We start from the raw sequence: 22,675 nt of genomic DNA, 5'->3' as shown, positions 1-22,675 counted from the left end.
TTAGTGTATTGTATTGTCTGATTATTTTTTCTTAACCATATTATATACCTTTGGTCTATGCTAGCAAAATACGTGAAATAATATATTGAGAGAGCAAGACATGTGTTTCTATTGGAGAGTATTGGGATGACGGTAACTTCAAGGATTCTTATTTGGACTATAATCAAGTAAATAATTTTCACTTAGTTTTGAATTTTCTAAACATTACTATCAATATTTGTATTTTGGACTTTGGTATTATATTAATCTTAAGCTTGCTACTCTTCTTTCATGATTTGCAAATGGTCATAGACAATGTATAATCAACTGCATAGATGATACGGGACAACTTTCAACTACCTTTGATTTTACTATCAAAGGAATTCTTTAGGTATTTTGTACTTAGTTGTTACTGAATAAGTTTATTTCTGCATGCCAATTGATCTTCTGATTTTAATATGTAAGAAGCGGTTAAAGGAGAGTTTTGGTGGCTACGAGAAAATTCTCCTTTAACCGCTTCCTACAGATTAAAATCAGAAGATCAATTGGCATGCAGAAATAAACTTATTCAGTAACAACTAAGTACAAAATACCTGAAGAATTCCTTTGGTAGTAAAATCAAAGGTAGTTGAAAGTTGTCCCGTATCATTTATGCAGTTGATTATACATTGTCTATGACCATTTGCAAATCATGAAAGAAGAGTAGCAAGCTTAAGATTAATATAATACTAAAGTCCAAAATACAAATATTAATAATAATGTTTAGAAAATTTAAAACTAAGTGGAAATTATTTACTTGATTATAGTCCAAATAAGAATCGTTGAAGTTACTGTCATTCCAATACTCTTCAATAGAAAACACATGTTGCAAATCATGAAAGAAGAGTAGCAAGCTTAAGATTAATATAATACTAAAGTCCAAAATACAAATATTAATAATAATGTTTAGAAAATTTAAAACTAAGTGGAAATTATTTACTTGATTATAGTCCAAATAAGAATCGTTGAAGTTACTGTCATTCCAATACTCTTCAATAGAAAACACATGTCTTGCTCCCTTAATGTATTCTTTCATGTATTTTGTTGACATGGACCAAAGGTATATAATATGGTTAAGAAAAAATAAACCGACAATGCAATACACTTATTAATGTCACATAACATCATAACCCCTCACATAATCAAACCGAAAATCTTCAAAACCTATATCATGACCTAACGAGCGAAGCTAACTAAGTATATCCTTTTTTACAAATTCTTGGGTATGATCAATGTTGAAAAATCCATCAAAACGTTTGTTGTCAGTGTTTTGATTTCCCTGAAATAAACAAGTCAAGAATATAATAATAAGAACCAAATACAATATAAAATCATCTAACAAAAAATTTAGAATAGAGGTTACTCATCTTACCAATCCTCTCGTACATGATGTAACAACACATTCATCACATGCTAAAGGGATGTCATCGAATCAATTATATATTTCTCTATGTCCTTTAATAGTGTTAGTACTATAATTAATGACAATGCCAGTCATTGATTTAACTCTATATTGCTTCATCTTTTGAAGCAAAGCTCTTAACTGGTCCTCAGAACCATGTTTTCAAAGAATAAAGGTTCTATTGGGTGTAAACTGTTTGTAGGAATAAACTTAAATTAGGAGTTATCAAATAATTATTAATTGAGAGTGGTAGTATTTATTGTATAAAGAGAGTAAGGGTTAGGAAATTATTCTCTTATGTTTTATAGTTAGTAATTTGTAATAATTGGGAGCATCTTGAGTTGTATATGAAAGACCTAATGTTAATCCTATATATTGTAAGGTTCAAGTGATATCAAAATACACCAAAAGCTTATTCAGAAATAACTAAATAAGTGTCATTTTCTAACACAAATTAAGAGAGAAAATTAACTTTCAATATATTTGAAAAAAATAATAAAAACATCACTTTCAACTTTTAAACTAGGTAACCTTGAGGTGAGAATGAATCATACGGTGGTGGCAACCTGATAGAGGACTATAAACATATATGAGAAGAACATTTGCAATTCAAAGGATCTATGACAAATTCAAAGGTCAAAACTCGTCTCGTTGAATCTTATAATGTTCCATAAAAAAAGGAATTTAAAGAACATGAAAATCATGAACATAATTGAAGAATAATTTAGAAAATTAAATAAATTCTAAACAATTTGTTTTTGTTTTTAATTTTTTAAGTTATTTTTGGACCCAATGTCTTTGAGCTTTCTTTTAGGGTTTTTTAGGTGCCTTAAACATTTATATCTATGTATAAGAGCACAAAGTACATATGTAAGCACTTTTGAGTCATAATATATACATTTACATTTTTTAGAAAGGATTTTCTTGATTTTTAAATTAGAACTTTGATTCTTATAAAAGATTAACATCTTTGTGATAATTTTCACTTGATTTATCTGTCTGCTAGATTATGTTGTCCTCATTTCTGTCTTATTTTGTGTTTTTCTTTGATTTATTTTTATTGTTCTCTTGAGTATTCAAATTCAGTAAAGATTGTATTCTTTCTTGGACAAGATTGTATTACAACCACACTCATGAAAATTTTGATTTAACAATCTCAGGAATTTTAGTTTCCAAATAATTCCACGAGTTATGTTCTTCATGAGATTGCCCGTTGAATCCCTACATTAAAAATGGTTAAATGTTAATTTTAATCCATGCAAGTTCTTTAGTAATAAATACTATATTTTAGATTTAATCGGTTTCTTTATTCCTAGTTTCGTTGTAGTGTGTTAAGTTGGTCTTATTTTTTAAAAATATTTCAATTTCGTCCACATCTAATATAATTTGTCTCAATTAAATCTCTTCCGTTTGTTTATAATTTGCGCATTGGAAATGGAAGGTTGGTGGACTATTCAATCCATGCTTGTGTCATGGATAATGAATACTATTAAACCTACCATGTGTTCATGTGTTCAATCGTGACGTATGCAAAAATCGCGAAGGAGATATGGGAGGATATCAAAGATATTTTTTTTGTTGTAAATGGTCTAAGGATTCAACAGCTAAAAACGAAATTAGTAGATTATACAAGCAACAAAAGATGACAATGGTGATAACAATGGTTTCCTACTATAAGAAATTAAAGACATTCTGGAAAAATTTCACAAGATGCAAATGTTTAGATCATGAGGATGAAGGGCCTCCTAAGACCATCACGTCACCTATTACATAAATATTACATAATCCAAGAAACCTTAAAACTAACTCAGCAAATATAAATTCTACTTAGTTACATAATCATTGAGGTAGGTTGGAGTCTTGTGTTCTCTCTTAGGCATTTCATTCTTGGACTCCCCTTCGGTGGTTCCTTGAGTACCAGCCTTATTATCCTCATCAGAATCTTCATCTACATTCACAATGGGAGCCCTTTTTCTACACCCACTTTTTGAAAATATTTTGATGTTATAAAAGTAGTTTTCCCATCATATTGAAAAATAAAAAACTCGTCATATTCTATATAATTATACTATGTAACTTGAAAAAAAAGAAATAAGCAACTCCTATCTATCTAAATATGTAACTTGATATTAACTAAAAACTTTCAACCAACGTTAATATTTTTTTATTAACATTAATTACAAAATCATTAACAAACTTTAATAAAATAATATCAGTAAAGACTGATTAAATACTTTTTAGTATTTAAAATAATTGCTTAATTATTCAACGGTGGGCTTCCAAGGACGGTGTTGGAAGAAGAAAAAGTGGAGATGATAAGACAAACTAGTCACTTCATCATCACCATGGGGATACATATTTAAATCCACGGAGTGCAGAAAGAAATAAACCCAGGCAGGCCCATGTAGTCCCCACGAGAACGGAAAGAACAGGGCTCTTCATCAAAGCCCAAATTCACTTCTCTCAAAACAGCGAAGATATATAATAATTTTACAAACTCTCCACTATGCATTAAAAAAGAGAGGAATCTCTACCACTATGTAATTTAAACATTTAATTTCCTCACGTGTGCATTTGTTCTATCTCTTAAAAAATAATATCATATTTTTTAATGCCCATGAAAAAATTATTCTTCACATGAGTAAAATACTTTAAATTTTTTATTTCACTTCCTATTGGGAAAACAAGAAACATTGTTTGAAACAACCCACTTTTAAGGATACAACTTCAATTACGTTATACTCGACATTATTCTTTTAAATTATAGATTAAAACATTTAATTTGTAATTATGGAGACTTAATAATCTATTTCTCTATGAACAACGAAATCAACTTTTGTAAATATTGATTATATATATGAGAAGATACATGTTAATTAAGTGGCATCATTAAGAAGGTTGAAGAGGTGGGCTCACATTAATGTGTATAATGTTCATCATATTCTGTCTCTTTTCAATGTTTTTGGTTTTTTCCACATTTCCTTGAACCATGTCGGCTTCACAATCAGATTCTTACGTATACTTGTTATATATGCATGATTGGATTCTCATTGTGTTGTTATATACTGAATCTCTCAACCCATATATGCATACATATATGTACATGTGTATGTATATTTTCACCCATGCATGATGAAAAGTTCTTGTTGTGTGCTCATAAACCTAGATATGGATCATAGCATAGAGGGAGAGTGACGAATCAGATATTTTGATGATGATGATGATGATGAACATTATTGGAGGCATATGAAAAGCAACATTAGTCAACAAAACAACAAAAGTGGAAAGTTTAGCTGACTGGTTGTGTTTCTTTTGTCAGTTTCTTCGACATGTTCTGTCTTCATAGTATTCTATTTGTGATTTTTTCTTTGTATCTTCTTCACCTTCCTTTCTACTAACATAAAAATCCAGATATGTCATTCAGCATTCAGCAGCCAGCTATACTCGACCTACCTTTAACCTTTGTTTCATTTAGCTTTTTCCAAACTTCTCATTCTTTGCACCAGGAAATGCGTGCATATGCATCTTTGTATATTCTTCTGTCACGTTTCTTTATTCGTGATCTACAGTTTCAATACACACTTCCTGTTTGCTTTCTGTATTCTAATGGAACTTTTTAAAATGATATACTATACGTGTATATAAAGTTAAAGACAACTTACGAAACTCAAACCTAAGGGCACGTTTAAACTTTCACATAGGATGTCTGAAACCAAATAAACTGTTTGATGATGGAGCTAAGAGCTCAAAAGAAGAAAGAAATAGTCTGTGATTACCCAGTGGATTAAGGAATTACATGACAAGAACCATGTATTCTGCATATTTCATTTCTCTGCACTGTGACGAGGATGAGACATTATTAAACCCCACAAAGATACATATCTTTTCTAAAAAAATGTCACATGGGATAATAAATGCCTTAGTGGTTAAGGAAACAAAGGAAACACCGAAACTGAAATGTTCTTCACTACCAAGTACAACCTCTAAGGTTTTCTGACAACATTCGACACTGATAATTAGCCCTAGACAATCTTACATAAAATATCAAATCTTGAAATTTTCTTTGTTTTTTTTTGTTTTGAACCTATGTGCTAAAATGCCTATATACTGTTATTCAGTTGAAGCTGCCCTTCAAAGATGGAAAAAGGAAACATGGATGCAATGTATGTTGCGTTGCTTTTGCAACGGTATAGTAGGAATAATGATTATGAAAGGCATACATAGACGTTGTACGAAGCCTTATTAAAGATGACAAAGTAGAACCATTTCAGTGACACTTTCGCTATGTACACCACAGCAGCACATGGATGCATGTTGTACAAACTGAAATTTGGTCGTTACTTACATCAACTACTTATCTGTAAAAGCAAGTGCATTTCATAACAACCAATCTAAACTATGTTATATCTCTAAATTATATTGAATTAAACTATATTATATCTCTAAATTATATTGAATTAATCCGTTGAGGTTCAGACGACATAAAATAGCCCCTTCTGCCTATAATATCATTAATGAATCCAACTCTACCATATGGTTGAGACAGTTATTCTCTTACCTCACACCAAGCCGGACGGTTGGTCTCATAAAGAAGGAAGTAGCTTCAGTTATTGAATGTAACAGAACTATCAGACAAGACTGGTCGGGTCGGCTAAAGATAAAGACGTTCAGTCATTGTTAGAAAACAAGTTTGGCTAACAGGACTAAGATAAATGGTAATTAGGGGTATTGGATTGAGATTGAGTCGTGATTAAGGTATCACTAATCTCAAGTCCATGTCAAAAACTAAATAGAGGTAAAAGGTAAGACGTAGGTGATCGTATTTACTGTGCATTTATTACCATAATGTTTAGTTATCATATAGAGAGTTTATTGAGTCATCGCAGAACCTCTAACAAGTACACCTCTGGACGGTGAAAGAAAGACATGCAAGAAGAGTAATTGTCGAACGACATCTTAAACGAAATTGTGCAGATACCGAAAAGTGACTCAATCTCACACTCAAAACACCAATCATATACAAAATTCACTTTCCTTTATCCAAAATCTTAAAACAATGGATTGATCAATTTCAATCTTATATAATATTCTACCTTCTCATTTCTAACATATATTATTATCATTCTTCACAATACAATGTTTCATGTAATTATACTTGTCTGTTTATTAGTTGATGTTAAAAAGATGAATGCAAACACGAGTGTTGTTGTTGATGGATGATGTAACACGAATAAGATGAGATTTGGGACCCCTATGTGGAAAGTGGAAAAACACTTGGTGGCCCAACAAACCGACCACCAACGCCTTTTCCACAACGTGTTACTTTTTCTCTCATTGTTTTTAATCTAAGAGCTCGTAGGTTTAGAAAGAAACATAAAGAGATAGTTGCAATTATTGCACTTGGAGGGAATTATTTTCACATTGAAACGACTGGGAAAAAAAAGTCATTTATATGTCATAAATTTAATATCTAATCATAAAATATTTGACTTGAAAAATACGTGGTTTCCATTTCTGTAATACAAACAATTTTTTATGTTGAATGTCATAATATTTGATATTATGTTGATTTTCTAATATTTGATGTAAATTTTAAAATTTATATTACTATGCCTTAATTTAACGTAAATTTTGGTTTGAACCAGAATCATATGCTTTTTTTTAAATGTCTAAAATATATGTCAGGATTAAAGTTCAAGTAAATTTATGTCGAAATGTTAGCTGACAAAGTGAAAAATATCTAACCTCTCTTAACCTCTTATACATGTCATTAAAGTTGTTTAGTTTAATATATATATTTGACATAATATTTTAATATAGCAGAAGAAAATGAGGGGTTACTTTAATAAAGAAAGGTGAAAGATTTGGCCAATGAAAGTAAAAAAATAAATGAAGAATTTGATGAGAAGTTCCTAATGTAGTGAATTGTTTAAGTTCATGGGGAATTTAAATGAGAATCCCTTTGGTATATTCTTTTGGCACCACATTATTCTGATCCTGATTATAATAATTATGGTACATAGGGTAGAGTTCCGTCTACAAATAAAAACCCTAATTAATAGTTATAGGAAGAAAAAAGCAAGAGCTATTTATTTATAATAATTTATATATATATATATATATATATATATATATATATATATATATATATATATATATATATATATATATATATATATATATATTTTCTACTTAAAACTTATATAGAAATAGGTGATTTTTTTAGTCATTAAAAAAAATGGTAAAATAGTTCCCTTGGCATTAAGTAATTATTTTTGGAGGCTCTGATAGAGACGTAAAGAAATGGAAATCTTAAGTGAGGAAAAAGAAAATAGTATTTGCATGAAAACGTCATTGCAATTTCTCTTTTTAGATACTAATTCACAAAAGTTATTAGGTCCTTCAAGGTGCTAAATCATGACTTTGCTATATTATTATCAAAATAATATATGCATAATAAAAGATAGTTAACATAAGAAAGTAAAGAAAAATACATATATTTACTATAATAGATAAAGATTATAATAGTTTTTATAAAACATATCGGAAAAATATTATGCATATATTTGTTATGAATTCAATCTTGAAGCACTTTATTACTGGAGAGAAAAGTGTGAAAATGTCTGAATCAGTTCCTTCACATCATCTTTTTTTGCTCACCTATATATTGAGCTACAATGCATGGCCATTGCTTTCCATGGTGACCACGGTATCAAACAGTTCGTACACTTTGGATTTGACATTTGAAAAAATAAATATATATGTGAAGTTGAAGTTATTTGGATTAAAGAAAAAAATTATGTGATTTAAATAAATTTGAAATGAAAATTTATATATAATGTGATGGATATCACAAATTAAAAAATATTTTAATGGATAATATTAGATAATATTTTAATGTGATGAAAAGCACTGTTAGTGTTAGGTCATATACTTTCTACTTGAGCAATCAAATTTAACCATCTACAAGTGCTTTTCATCAACTTGCTTACAAATGGAACTTAACTTTTTCTTTGTGGTAAAAAGTTAACATTCAATATTATATTAATATACATTTATAACACGAGGATTGTACACACTTATACATATTAAATGTTAAAAGTGATTTTTAAACCTAATTTAATTTTATAAAACCGATTTATACGATGAAGTTTGTACCTATTTATATATACTGAATTAGTCTTACTTCTATTCGATATAGAACTTCTAACAAAACACCAACTATCACAAAAATACTAACTTGGAGTCTCCTTTAAGAACAATAATTGAGGTGAAGCTTTCATGTCTATGGAAAACTTCATACTCTGGAATTAATATAAAAGCGACTTTCTGAATTTTTATATATTGATTTTGTGTTTTCATTTCCTTCTTTCGTTAGCCCTTCCATGGAAAAGAAAAGAAGACAGTGATGGAGAGTTCAGCATCAACTTCTGCTGCTGTAATAGGAAAGTACTTCCATTGTTGAAAATCATCACCAAATTAATGTTGCTGTTCAGAACCATATCAACTTAGCCACCTACCACAATCCCATGTAGTTATAGAAATTTTATATATTAAATTATTTGATTAAATTATTACATTATAATTAAGAAAAGTTCATTTTAATTTCCGTAAAGAAAAATACAATCATGGAAAAATTCCTAAATTCTAATTAATATGTTAACATCAATCTAAATCAGTAGACCTGAAATGTCTAAATTTAGGTATAATAAAACAGAAATAGACTTACGAACTGGGTTGAAATTTTCAACTCATTACCTTTGACCCGTATTCCAAACTTTTTTAAATAAAATATAATTTAAAAAATTAATTTTAATATTATACTGTTTAAGAACTTAAAAATATAAAATAATGTTATAACTTAAATCATTAATTTATATAAATTAAATTTTAATTATTAATTATAATAAAATAATTTAATATATAGCTATAATATTTATTTTAATTTATTTAATTAAAGACATTAATTAATTTATTACAACTTAAAAGATATTTACAATATGTTTTTAATATATACAATATGTACATAAATTTTTTTAAAATATATGGATATTTTATTCAATAAATAATTGGTTTATGTTTGTTTTCGATTTTTAAGTATTACGAACGTGTGTTTTTTAATAATTGAAAAACTACATTACAGAATAATTTATCTGGTGCATTACACGAATACAAGCATTAATATGACAAATGATTTGTGGTTTAAACTTACCTTTAGAATTAAAAACTTCAACAATCGATAAAAGTAAACACAATATTTTAATTAACATACCTAATTACATTATAAAATGCATATATGAATTATTTAATATTATCATAGTTTATGTTTCAACTTTAAAGAAGCTCTCGTCACTAAAACTAATAAAATAAAAATATTATTTGAAATTAATATATATACTTCTCTACCATTCTTAATACCATCAGTACTCAATTTCAAACTTTTTCTATTAATTTAAATATTGCGAATAATCAATATAACTTTTTATATATAAGTATAGATAATAACAATTAAAATAAATTAAACAAACATAAAACTAACCAATTAAATTAAATAGTTCGTGAATAAATAAACATAAAAATATAAGATACTAACAAATTAAAAAAACTAACCATAATTTTATTTTGATTTCAAAAGCAGTATTATCTTTTTAGCATTTCAATAAAAAAAATTGTACAACTTTTATTTTTCCTTTTCATAATTGTAAAATTTTTCACTATCATTTGTATTATTTAAATAATGATAACGAATCAATTTAAAATAAAAATAATACAATAAAAAAGAATTAAACAAATTTTTATTCTCGAAATTAATACTTCTGTCTCGAAGAATAAATAATTGTCTCCACAATTTTAAGCAAGAAACGTTCCTATATTTAATTAAGAATCTAAGAACCAACATTAAATATAACTAAGAGTTCTGATTTAGAAATTTAAACGTAAATGAATAAATAATAAAACATAAGAAAATAAAGAAGAATTTACTAACTTAAGAATTGAAATATAAAATATATTTCTTTGTTACGAGTTATATATGCTAATTAACTTACATTTCGACAAGAACAATGGACTAAAATACTCAATTAATTTTATTTTTTTAAAACATATGATAAATAGTAAAGAATCTAAGTATAAGTTTAATTTTTAAATTATAAATTTATAAATTTGTTTTTTTTTTTAATTTTAGATTAAAGTAATATTAATTCTTTAGTAAACACGTTAATATTGTTCATAATAGATTCTTATCTAGAAAGACTCCTTAAAAGAGTATTAATTTAACACATTAAAAAAAATATCAAATAAGTTCAAAAATTTGTGCGTCAAAAATGATTTAAGACAATGATATTTTAATATAGATTTTTCTAGATAATATTTTAATAAAACACACATGTCATTTTTTTTATTGAATTTAAAGTATATTAATGCAGTAATAAATAAATAACAAATCAACATGAAAACGATGAAATATTATATATATATATATATATATGAAAATATATTTTTCCTCTTTTAAAATAGGCTTATGATATGAGAGTGTCGGTGTGATTTGTAAAAAGGAGGTGTGGCTGTCCCACTCACCCACCATTAGGAGTATATTCCCATCCCACTTGCTATTATTCACCCCCTTTTTTACTCTCTCCACCCTTCTCTTCTCTTATAAATTGAACCCTCTTGTTCAATTTTTACTTCCTCTTCCTCTTCCTTTCTTCCTGCTTCTGCATTCTCGACTTTCCTCTCAGATGAACCTTCATGTTTTACATTAATGTCTCCAGTCCTGAGTGAGATCCTTCGTTCCGGGTTTATGATAAATTCTTCCCTAAGACGCAGGACCCACTTAGTTCAATCTTTCTCAGTTCTCTTCCTCTATTGGTTCTATGTTTTCTCATAATTAACCCTAACACCACCTTCTCTTTCATCACCAATATTAACAATCTTTTTCCCTTTCTTTTCATCCCTTTCAATGGCCTCATCCACCGGAATCTCTACCACTTCACCCTCTCAGGACGATCTCCACCTTCTCATGGAACAAAGAAGAAAGAAGAGAAAGCAGTCCAACCGTGACTCCGCCAGAAGATCAAGGATGCGAAAGCAGAAGCACTTCGATGATCTAACTGCACAGCTCAAGCTTCTTCAGAAGGAAAATGACCTTATCCTCAACCAACTCAACGTCACCACCCAACACTATCTCAAGCTCCACGCTCACAACTCCATCCTCACAGCCCAGAAGACTGAACTCGCTCAAACCCTCCACTCCTTCAATCACATCATCAAACTCATCAACGCAACAAACCATTATTATCATCACCATAACGATAACAAAGCCAATAATAATTTCATCACTCCCATGCACACGTCCTTCCTTAATCACCCCATTGTCGCCACTGCAGACAACATCTGTCTGTGGTGAACACTCTCAGAAATTAAGGTTCTTCTCTTTTGTTGTGTCAGGGTTGTTCTGGGGTGATATATTATTATATTATATTATCAGAGTGTCGGAACGTGCTTCCTACATACAGTGGCATTGGCATAGTTCTGCTGTTATGGGTTTGCTTTTTATAAATGTAAAAATGGTACCAAAAAGGTGTTTCTCTTAGTTGTTTTCAGATTGTTAACGTTCTCGGCTGCCTTTTCATTAAACTAAAGTGATAAAGTGATGGATGCAGCATGTGTCTGAATAGCACCCATTAAAGTGCAAAATTAATTAATGCAAAAACTCTTATGGACCAAAAAATAAAAAATAAAAAGTAAAAAACCTTGCTATTGACACTTTTGTTTAATTATAAATTATTTTTGGTAAATTATTGCTTTGATTAACAAAGCAGGAGTATGAGATTTTAAATTAAAAAAAATTGAATTTTATTTGTAAAAAAATCTCTCATATAACTTGACCAATTTTTTATTTTTATTTATTCATAATTTTTTTATATTTATATTTGTATCTTTTAAAAGTTTTTAAGGAAAAATGAGTCTATATATATATATATATATATATATATATATATATATATATATATATATATATATATATATAACCTTAATAAGTTTTTTGGACGTTATCCTAATATCTCTAACTTAAGTTTTTCACAACCACCCAATTAGGAACCCTCCGTTCCCAAAAAAAATGACCCAAATTGAAATGGGCCTCTTAGTTTTAGGCTAAAACAAACTTGTGTTTGGGCTTTAAGGAACTTTGGGCCTGTAAGGTTTACTATGGGCCTGACTTCTAGTTTCGCACGTTTTAGCATTCAGTTAAAATAATAAGCATGGCTAGCTCCATCAAAAAAGAAAAAAAAATAATTAATAGTTTGATATTTTTTATTTATTTTAGTTTTTATACTTATTTTTTTTACTTAATTGAGTCTCTTCTGTAAAAAAAAAAAAATTAAATCTGACTTCCTTAAATTAACACTCTAAACCTTTTCTACTTTGACATTGACATCTTCAAAATAAAAAATATTCAAATTTTGAAACATGAAAAACTTAAATTTTAACATATAACAGATTTAGTTTTTAACATGTTTTGAAATAAAATTAATGCCACTTTGAGTACTTTTGCAAAAACAGGGTCTTTTTTAAATAGAGATTCAATTAAATAAAATAAAAATATAGTTATCAATTATTAATTAAAAAATTGTATAAATGTCGTTAATAAATCATTATTGGTTTTTGATCATAAATGCATTTTCTAACATGTTTGAGAGAGAAAATAAAGACTTTGTTACATTTTAAGCAGACATGCTACGAAGTCAACAACGACTTTAGTAACAACATACATGAATGTTCAATTAATAAAGTATAGCTATAAATAGAACAGTTTCCGGATAATAAATAAGAAATTAATAAACATATAAATTTTATTAAAATCATGATAAATAGGATAAGGTTAAATAATCACGATGGATGCGACTTTTTTAGAAGAGGCTGAATAAAAAAATACAATTATTTAGAAATTAGACTTTATAGTTAATTAATATTATAGTTTTAATAGCATTGACTTCTATGAAATGTTTTTCATATGTTTGTTTTTACTTTTCAGAATGCAAAATGGAAATTAAATGAAAGCGAAAGGTTTGTGTTGTAGTGAGGCCATAAACGCAAAATACGAAAACCTGATTCTAAAAGGATCAGACGGTCGTAGTCTTAGTCAGAGCATGGCAAAAATTGACCACCGTTGGAACCATGGAAAGATCTTCGTCAATGGTTTCTCCTCGGTCGCAAGTTGGTATAATATTCCCTTAATTGGGTGCATGTGAGCTTATAGTGCGCTCCACGTGGTGGAAACTGAGGCGTCCAATTCTCATCCACGGTTTATTACAAGTAATTATAATATTCAACGCGCAATTTTTTTATATTTTTTTATTTTGGTATAAGAAATAAATAATTATTAAAGAGCGAGAAACGCAGAGAAGAGAGGTGGAAAGAGGAAAAGGAAAAGATAGAAACAGACGTTTGCAGAAGGAAAATAAAAAGAGAAGATGCAGTGAGTCACAGTCACACAATACGGAGAAATTAACAGAGGCTCCTCCGTTTCCGTTTTCAACAACCTCTACCCTAACGCCATCGTACAGGCTTCTGCTTCCGCCGCGCCGCGTTGCGTTTTGACTGAGAAACGGACACGACGGAGTCCATTTCCGTATATGACCGAGCTCAATTATTTTCCCTCTTTTATCTCAGTTTATAGTTTGCGAGTAAGATTCGCATGCTTCTTCTTAGATTTCTCTTTATCGTTAGCCTTGTTAATAATTAATCGTATGCATCAACGACCCTAGTATTTAGTGTTTAGAATGTTTCGAAACCCTAGAAATTATTTGAGGTTTGAGGAAATGAATGAACGAGGGGACGGTTGAGTTTTTTTTTTTTTGACGAGTTCATGGATTTTGGAAGAAAATGAGCTGGATTTGGTTATTATTTATCGGTGGCTCTGGATTTGTGTCTTGAACTGTGAATAATGACGGTGTTTGTGTGTGCGTATTGTAATTAGTGCTTTCTGTTCTTTGTATTCTCTAACTGGTTTTATTTAACTTAAAGGATGGATTTAATTGTTCTTCCTCTTTTTTAAGTTTATGTTTGGAAGCCTTGTGTTTACGAGCTGGTGGTCGTTTTCTTTTTACATATGTATTTAGTTTCTAAGTTATAATTGGTGGATGCAATTAATAGAAACAGTTTTCTATGATTGAATTTTATGTTGGATTTTCGCTGATTTTCGCTGAAGTAGATTTCGTTAGATTAGAGCGTTAGAAAAATCCGAAGTTTAGAGCGCGGTTCCTTGTCTGGAGCTTTTTGGTCGCTGGAAGGTTCTTGAGTTATCTTGAAATCTTATTCCTTTTTGTTTATTTTTCAGGAGGAAGTAGAGTTACGGTTTCTTTCTGGAAATTGAGGTGGCTTTTGAGATTTCAATTGTGATTCTCGGGTACACTATATGATTTCTTTTTGTTCAGAAAATATCAGCAAGTCTTGAATTTGTCTATACACTTCGGTCTGTGGCTATAGTTTAGATTGGCTTCTACGTTTTTCTGCAGTTATCATGGGATCAGTTTGTTGTGTTGCTGCAAAGGATTCTAATCTTCCTAACAGAACTAGGGGTGAAAGCTTACGTAGAGATGTTGTGTATTCACCATCGTGGAGCTTTCAATGGGATAGTAGGGAACGTGTTACCGGTGAAATTGAGAATCCTTCTTATCACGCATCTCATTTAGACAGTAGAAATGTCAGCATGGAGTTAAAAGGTTCATTAAGCTCTGAAAGAGGTAATCTGTCTGATGGGGGAAGCATCATGGAGAATTCTGTGACTCCTATTTCTCTGAAGTCCCCTGTTGATGAGGCGCTGGTTGCAAATCTGATGACACCCTCGTCTGGTAAATGCTAAACCCTGAACTCTATTATTCTTTTGTCCTTTACCATGAGCACAATGATTGACGGGTCGGTCTTAGTTACAACATTTAGACCTCTTTCACCCCCATGTTTTTGGGGTATTCTTACTTTCAGTGCATAATATAAGACGCGAGAGTTGAAATACCATTTCCTTTTTAAAAATTTTGTATGGTGGTGGAGCAATTATCCCTTGAGAAATGTTTCTGTTACCTGTAGGCAACCTTGACATTGAAGCCCTTTGAGTATGCTTAACCAAAAATGAAAATCCTGCACTGTTTAGTCACAGGCTTTAAAAAATGATTGCAATCAGGCTTCTCGATGCAACACAAATAATATTAAATACATGATCAATAGTTTCTGAGAAAATGGGTGGGTTTATATACAAGTTTTGAAAAAGAAAAAACCCTTTCTGTTGCCTTCTTATATTCAAGGGGTCTTTATCTCACACACGTGTCTTTTTTATGTCGTGTATGACCTTGTTCACCACTTTTTTTTTTTTTTTTCCTAACCAGTGTATAGTTTTCAAACTCGGTTTGTTGTGTTGAACGGTCCCAGATATTGGTATTGACATTCTGTTCATGATGCTCTCTTTTATGCACTTTGGTTCATTGGGTTGATGTTTCTTTGTTTGGCATTGATTTCTCTTTGTTCTCCCTCCATGTGCTTGTTGCAGATCTGTCCATGTCAAGCAATTTTTCTACAGTGGTTAGTTTTGAGCTACTGAATTGGAACCATGAGCTTTGTGGTGCATAATCTGATTTTTTTAGGCTTTCTGCTGTAGTATTGCTGGGCTCACTATTAATCTGTGTTTCTCTTTAGGTGAAGAATCCAGTGGAGTCTTCATTACCAAATCTTTCTTTTTCAATACCTTCAGTCTTCTCAACGCCCACACTAGATCCTTTGCCTAATCACAATTATAACCATCTTCCCAACTCTACCCCAACAAGATGGGCACATCGATCTCCAGCACACCCTCTCTTGAGACAGATTTCTGATAGTCGAATTATGGGTCTGAAATCGCCGGACAACTCAATTTCGGAAGGAAGGCCATCCTTTGTACTCTCTACTTGCAGCAACGAAATGGCTGCTGGATCCCTCTGTGGATCATCTGATGGATGGTCAATGCGAACCTTCTCTGAGATGGTGGCATCGTCCCAAAGGGAAAGGTGGTCTTTTGATAGTGAGTGTTTTGGCTCTGGTCGTCACAAGATAAGTGGATCCAGTAGCAGGTTCTCATATTCTCCCTCCATGGAGCTACAATCTTGTGGGGCTTGCTCAAAGCTTTTGACTGAGAGATCAACATGGAGCAACCAGAAGTTTATTGCCAGCAATGACCTCGCGGTTGTTGCGGTGTTGGTCTGTGGTCATGCATATCATGCAGAATGTTTGGAGGCTATGACACCAGAGGCAGATAGGTATGATCCAGCTTGTCCAATCTGTATGGTTGGAGAGAAGCACTTTTCAAAGTTGTCTAGAAAAGTTCTTCGGGCTGAATCAGAGATGAAGGCCAAGAACCACAAGATATCCAGAAACCGTGTAGTCGATAGCTACCTTGATGGTGGTTTTGATGTTTTTGATCGCCAAAAAGATATTGATTTGGGAGGAAAAGTTTCAAAAATGGAACCAAGTTCCAGTGCGAGGAGCTCATTTGGAAAGCCATTCTTGAGGCGGCACTTTTCACTGGGATCCAAGTGGAGCCGATCCCTGTCCGATAATGATTCTGCCAGAAAGAAAGGCTTTTGGGCAAGATATCGGAAAGATTAAGTTCCATTTGCTGTAAGAGTCAACCATTCTCTAATTTTAGTAGTGATAACACCCACCATCAATTTAGAATTTTTAATATTTTCTATGTAGTCTAACTTCACTCATAATTTTAATCGCTTTAAATTAATTAATTTTGACTTTTGACCAGAAATTCCAGTGAGGTTGATGTGGTTCATATGAATTGTATGAATATAACGTCCCTTGGCAATTGAGGCTGAGCCAAAGCAAAGACGACAACAGGGAAGCAAAAATATTTATATATATTTTTGTTTACGAAGATTTCTGCTTCATTCCATTCTATGGTAACACAAAGAGGCAGATTGCTTCATTCTACCTGCTGCACATTTCTGCACTCGACAATATAAGGTTTAAAAGTGATAATTTTAACTCCTGTATTTATATTTCTAATGAAATGAATATAAGATAACTTTGCAAATTCAGTCATGTGGATGACTGAATGTTGTAATTGATTAATATAATGCTTCCGGCTGATGCTTCTTTTTCTGTCGGTAAGCACTCCCATACTGGGAAATGAAGGGCATATTAATTAATCCTTGCACTGCAAATTATGGATATGCCTCAACATGTCGTTTTATTCTTAAAAACATGTCCCTGTTTAAATTAGAAATGTATTATTTTAATACATCATTGTATTTGGATGTGTTAAGGATAATACTTTAAAAATAACTAATAATAAGATCAAGACTAATAAAAGTAACTAAGTATTTTATAATAATAAATGCATTTGTAGACCACCGATATTTTAGTATTGATGATGGTAAAGCAAACAGCAAAAAAAATGAGATATTTTAATTACAAGTTTCACTATTCTTAAATATCCAATAAGATATTTTATCATAATTAAACAATTTTAGCACTTAAATTTTGATAAATAATAAATTATTTAATATATCTATATCTAAATATTATTGAAATAATTTTAATTTACTAAAGGTTACCCCAATTACAATCACTACTGGTAATTATGAAAGCAATAAATTCGTAAAAAGATTTATACATATAAATTCATAGGTTGGTAGAAAATGATGGCAACAAATTTATACATATAAAAAAAATGTCTCCAAAGTTGTGAATAAAATTATAACTTCTTTTTAAGAAAAAAAAAAAAAGGGAAACACGAGTAAATTTATGATTTTCACAAAAATAATTTATTTCTAAAGTCAAATAAACAACTGTTTCTTTAATTTCAGAGTTATATATTTTTTAATCATTATGGTTGAAAGCATGATTACGTAATCTGGAAATTTAATAAATTTGAGAAATAAAATCAATTAAACAAGGACTAAATACAAATTTTAAAAAATGAATAAAGATAAAAATCATACTTCTTTTTCTTAGTTTTATTTTAAAAAAACATAATTCATGAATGAACACGACACACTCATTCTTAGTAAAAGTTTACATTTTATTCAATTTTTTAATATATATTAAAATTTATAACATGCAAAAAAAAGTGAGAATGCGAAAATGTAATCTTTTTGTGATATAGTTTTATATTAAAAGATGTATCTATGGTGCAGTGGCATCACTGGTCTATGTGGTTTTGATTCCTAAATCATGTCTCATAGTCAGTGTTCGAATGCCACTACATGGATAGATAGAAACACCCTTAAAACTAAATGAGGTATTTCATAATACCTCTCTTTTATTATTATTATTATTATTATTTATTATCATAAACTCCTTTTAGGAAAATGATTTTATTCGGTTAAACCATTACATAAGTGTACTTTACTAATTTTAAATCAATAAAACAATATTATTTTTAAAATTCCATATTTTAAATACTTTACATTTTTTAATCCGGTAAAGATGTTAGTTTAATTTATTTAATATTAAAAATAAGTATTACCTTTTAATATTTTAAAAAATACAGTATTTCATGTTTATTTACAATTAGAAAAAATCAACTTTAGTTAATTGTTTCAAATAGTTACTGGCTTTATTCAACAAAGATACTTTTATCACTATTTATCCTGTTCTTTCAGAGGGCAAGTGCATTTTGCATTAGACACAAACCTATTTGAACCAGATAAGATTACTGTAACTAAATAGATTAAATTCTCAACCCAAACACTTGTATCAAAACTTAATTTGAGATTACTAGTTCGGTGGCATAATCACATCAATTGATTTGATGACATATTCATCCTACTTTTAGAAGTGTTAATTTTAAGATTCTCATTTTGAAGCAGTACAATAGCATTTGCATAGAGACACAAACATGAAATGATGTGAGTAATTGATGGGTTTTTTCTAAGATGGTTCATTTTAGGAAGAAATTATATCAATATGATCATAAACTCAACTCATATAAGACATTGACACTACTTTACATTACAGTAATGACCAGAGTCTAGATTTGGTCAATGACAATGGAATGGACTCTGAATTTGGTCAATTATACTCTTCAATCCTGATTTGTAATCAGGGAAAAGTAGTTGTACTCCTAGTTCTCTCTTCATTCTGGCATTACTCACTCGTTTGTCACCCTTTGGATTTACTCTGGACCACTCTTTCTGACTCTGCTCCACACTTTGTAACTTCAGCCCTGGCCACTTTTCCTCCACCAATTTCATTGCATACTCAAATACTTCTTCCCTCGGAGCAGGGTCATCATCAACGATATTGTAAACTTCTCTGAAAGGGTGAGCAAATTGAGACAATGAGCACAACCTTTAAAACCAATTGACCCAATAAACAATCACTATAGTTGCTGCAAGTGGTAGGTGTTGTCACAAATAGAAAATCCTTAAATTTAACTATTTGTCATAATTTCAGTCTCTCTCTATACATGTTAATATTACCATTTAATAGCATGTGTTTTCTTGAATTTTGGATTGATATTCTTGTTACACTTTCATTGTTTTGTTTATTCTATTTATGTTAGAGATCTCACATCTTTTAAAGATAAAAGACAAATTTACAGTACATAAATAAGTGTAAACTTCATTTTTACAAATCAATTTTGTAAGATTGAATTAAATTTAAAGTTTATTTCTTAAAATGATATCGAAATTATCTAAAACTTATCTTAACAAGATTTATTATTTATTTGGGTCTATCGTACCATCCATTATTAAACCGCTATCCATGTGCCCATAGGCACTAAGTATTGCTTTTGCCTACTTTATTATGGTCAAGGTCGATAGTATGACAGCAAACAAAAAATGTAGGAAAAATTAGTTATGGTTTTCAATTGTAGTTAGGCTATGTTTCTCTTTCATCAAAAACTTTTATATTGCAGAAAATAGCAAACAGACGTGACTGTTAAGTCGCAATTGTGGTTGTGTGAACCACCAAAACTTTGACATTGGAACCACAATTATGGATGCAGACCAATTATTAAAATCGTGACTAACATACACAACCAATATTTATGACTGTGTATTTGCAATTGCGTAACGTAAGTACTTTAAAGGGTAGTTGGTATAGTGTGCAGGCTCACCACTAAAATTCTAACAAATCTTCAACTTAAGATGTGTTTATTAGATAAACAGCCACAGTCAATTCCTTCATCAGTGTATGTATTTATAATAGTTGCTATATTTGGGAGAGTATTCTACATGTATTTTGAGAAGGTAAATATTTAATCTGTTTTGTATTTAAAGTTGCAACAGTAAATACAAATGATAAAGGCATTGAAATATAGCTAAAATTCAAGAATTGTGCTTCTCCAGCCACTTAGGCTCTTTAAGATGATTGCCATAACCTTCCACTACTGCTGAACTAGAGTGCAGAATATATTGTTTGATAATCCTACAACTTTGTTTTTCTCTTAGAAATTTTTGCCTAGTTAGCTTAGAATCATTTCACAAGGGTGTTAAATGTACCAGAAAGTTAATTATAGAGAAAATTCACCTGGGGGAAGGTACATCAACAGTAGCCATCAATGCCTGGCAGATGTCATCAACATGTACTCTGGATGTGTATTTTCGGTGTTTTCTCCTCTTCTGACCTTCTGACATTGGTTTCTGCTTGATTATTGTATCAATGGCACTAAAACAAAAGAAATGTTCAAAGCCAAAGGATTGACAGTTAAGTGACTCTTGTCTTATATGAGACGTGACACTTATTGACCGGTATATCCTTAGAATGGCAGATTTGAATTGATTGTCATGGCATCCAACTTAGACAAGATATTTCTAGGCTTTTACAGTTCCTACAAATAAACTGATGATAGAAATATTGAAGTGAGAACAGGCAAGTACCTTCTACCAGGGCCATAGATACCTCCTAGTCGAAATAAAAGTGGTGAGATCCCAAGATCATAAGACAAATTTGACCAGCCTTCTTCGGAATTTAACCTTAATCTAGCCAACTCACTTTCTGGATTTGTCGAATAACTGCCACAACATGATGCACACACTAAGAACCAACTAACGGAGAAGATTAAGAAATTTTGGACGGCAAGTGACTTATTGAGTTATACTCTCTTACTCCTCATCCACCAATTCACCAGCACAGTCTCCATAGACACCTGTAAGATAGAAAGTCTCTCCATCACTCTGAAATCAACACCAAAAGAAAAATGTCTAAACCCAGTTCATATGTCAGCTAAGAACCACTAAACCTTCACATTAATTTCATTGTAGACTCACTAGTTGAAGACAAATAACTCAGCCACTGAACATCTGAATTTACTAAAGACCTTCTGAAAAGTTCTTCATGCTGGAGCATCTATAAATCAATAAAAATAATTTAAAAAGTGGAAAGTTTACAGATATTATCCTCAGAATGGTGATACACATACAACAATTGTTAGTTAGAGTAAAATCATACCGGATCACCAATGCCAACAAGAGGGGGCACAGAAACAAGAATGTGAGTGTAATTTTTCAGTAGCCTTAGAATATCCAGACTGCAGAACAAAATCAACAGCAAAAGTCTAATCCATTAAGTCAGATTGACAACATATTTCACACATCCATGTTCGACTCCCCAAAGAAATTATGTACCATGAAATCGTCTTGCCAACTAAATATGAAATCCCTAAAACACAGATGTGCCCTTTATAGTTCTCAATTCAGACATCAAATCCAATTAACACCCAGTGATTGTTCCGAGACAAAATGAAAAATTGAACGCAAAATTACCAGCTGACTCACTCGGGGTGGTTTGCATCGAAAAGGTGAACATGAAACCCCATGTGCTGGAGCTGCTGCTTCTTCACGTGGGTTGTACAAGTCCCAGACACGGCCCTACCAATAATCATTGATTCCATGAGACAAATTTTGAAGCGAAAATTGTAAATACTGAAGGGAAGAGAATGTAATGCAACTAACCATCCTTGGTTGTGCAGTTTTCGTGCAAGTGATTGCCCCACGAATCCCATACCGATAATGAACATGCTGCGCTTTTCAGACAACGTTGGGGATATCGAATCAAAACTTGTCCCAACATGATTATGAGCATGGCAACGTTGGAGAGGAATCGATAAAGCTATTTCCATGGCAAAATCAAAGGTTCAACAAAATCATCCAAAACCACACTCTCTTTACACTCTTACACGAAAGTGGTAGAACGAAATTTCCAGATGCAATAGAACACACTTTTGATAGATAAAAAACATAAAAGTAAAAACTTAAAATCTTACAATAA

The 22,675-nt window shown here is 30.8% G+C and overlaps 3 protein-coding genes and 1 pseudogene across 6 annotated transcripts; 2 read left to right on the top strand and 2 right to left on the bottom strand.

The window, feature by feature from the left end:
• Positions 1 to 388: 388 nt before the first annotated feature.
• On the bottom strand, positions 389 to 1,579 carry LOC106763808 (annotated as a pseudogene).
• A 9,496-nt stretch (positions 1,580 to 11,075) lies between these two features.
• LOC106764965 (bZIP transcription factor 44-like) lies at positions 11,076 to 12,122 on the top strand. The gene has a single exon (XM_014649426.2). The coding sequence runs from the start codon at positions 11,379 to 11,381 to the stop codon at positions 11,823 to 11,825; it is 447 nt and encodes a 148-aa protein (XP_014504912.1). The 5' UTR covers positions 11,076 to 11,378; the 3' UTR covers positions 11,826 to 12,122.
• Positions 12,123 to 13,818: 1,696 nt separating this feature from the next.
• On the top strand, positions 13,819 to 17,604 carry LOC106764963. 2 transcript variants are annotated; one of them, XM_014649425.2, is made up of 6 exons: positions 13,819 to 14,106; positions 14,760 to 14,828; positions 14,938 to 15,273; positions 15,963 to 15,994; positions 16,109 to 17,065; positions 17,202 to 17,604. In XM_014649425.2, exons 3-5 carry the CDS (start codon positions 14,943 to 14,945, stop codon positions 17,051 to 17,053), a joined length of 1,308 nt encoding a protein of 435 aa, XP_014504911.1. In that variant the 5' UTR covers positions 13,819 to 14,106; positions 14,760 to 14,828; positions 14,938 to 14,942; the 3' UTR covers positions 17,054 to 17,065; positions 17,202 to 17,604. The 2 variants fall into 2 exon arrangements, with proteins under 2 accessions (XP_014504911.1, XP_014504910.1); XM_014649424.2 differs by lacking the exon at positions 17,202 to 17,604 and having other exon boundaries at positions 16,109 to 17,184.
• Positions 17,605 to 19,154: 1,550 nt separating this feature from the next.
• Positions 19,155 to 22,641, bottom strand: LOC106763171 (protein YeeZ). 3 transcript variants are annotated; one of them, XM_022782633.1, is made up of 8 exons: positions 22,360 to 22,639; positions 22,183 to 22,275; positions 21,857 to 21,962; positions 21,676 to 21,754; positions 21,515 to 21,554; positions 21,286 to 21,420; positions 20,936 to 21,073; positions 19,160 to 19,714 (listed from the first exon to the last, which is right to left on the bottom strand). In XM_022782633.1, exons 1-8 carry the CDS (start codon positions 22,524 to 22,526, stop codon positions 19,441 to 19,443), a joined length of 1,032 nt encoding a protein of 343 aa, XP_022638354.1. In that variant the 5' UTR covers positions 22,527 to 22,639; the 3' UTR covers positions 19,160 to 19,440. The 3 variants fall into 3 exon arrangements, with proteins under 3 accessions (XP_014502866.1, XP_022638354.1, XP_014502867.1); XM_014647381.2 differs by having other exon boundaries at positions 19,161 to 19,714; positions 21,857 to 21,935; positions 22,360 to 22,638; XM_014647380.2 differs by having other exon boundaries at positions 19,155 to 19,714; positions 21,857 to 21,935; positions 22,183 to 22,641.
• Between the last annotated feature and the right edge of the window lie 34 nt (positions 22,642 to 22,675).

The sequence above is a fragment of the Vigna radiata genome, chromosome 6 (assembly GCF_000741045.1).
Source record: "Vigna radiata var. radiata cultivar VC1973A chromosome 6, Vradiata_ver6, whole genome shotgun sequence".
NCBI classification, from domain to species: Eukaryota; Viridiplantae; Streptophyta; class Magnoliopsida; order Fabales; family Fabaceae; genus Vigna; species Vigna radiata.
Note: the sequence above shows the minus strand (reverse complement) of the source record. Positions and strands in the feature narration are given on the sequence as shown.

Excerpts from the sequence above, each read along its gene's own strand:
- LOC106763171 (XM_014647380.2), bottom strand. The coding sequence starts at position 22,526 with ATGGAAATAGCTTTATCGATTCCTCTCCAACGTTGCCATGCTCATAAT. Across the intron at positions 21,421-21,514 it reads GGTGAATTGGTGGATGAGGA|TTATTCGACAAATCCAGAAA; the intron begins GTAAGAGAGTAT and ends ATGTTGTGGCAG. Across the intron at positions 21,074-21,285 it reads ATCTATGGCCCTGGTAGAAG|TGCCATTGATACAATAATCA; the intron begins GTACTTGCCTGT and ends CTTTTGTTTTAG.
- LOC106764963 (XM_014649425.2), top strand. The coding sequence starts at position 14,943 with ATGGGATCAGTTTGTTGTGTTGCTGCAAAGGATTCTAATCTTCCTAAC. Across the intron at positions 15,274-15,962 it reads TCTGATGACACCCTCGTCTG|ATCTGTCCATGTCAAGCAAT; the intron begins GTAAATGCTAAA and ends TGCTTGTTGCAG. Across the intron at positions 15,995-16,108 it reads CAAGCAATTTTTCTACAGTG|GTGAAGAATCCAGTGGAGTC; the intron begins GTTAGTTTTGAG and ends GTTTCTCTTTAG.
- LOC106764965 (XM_014649426.2), top strand. The coding sequence starts at position 11,379 with ATGGCCTCATCCACCGGAATCTCTACCACTTCACCCTCTCAGGACGAT.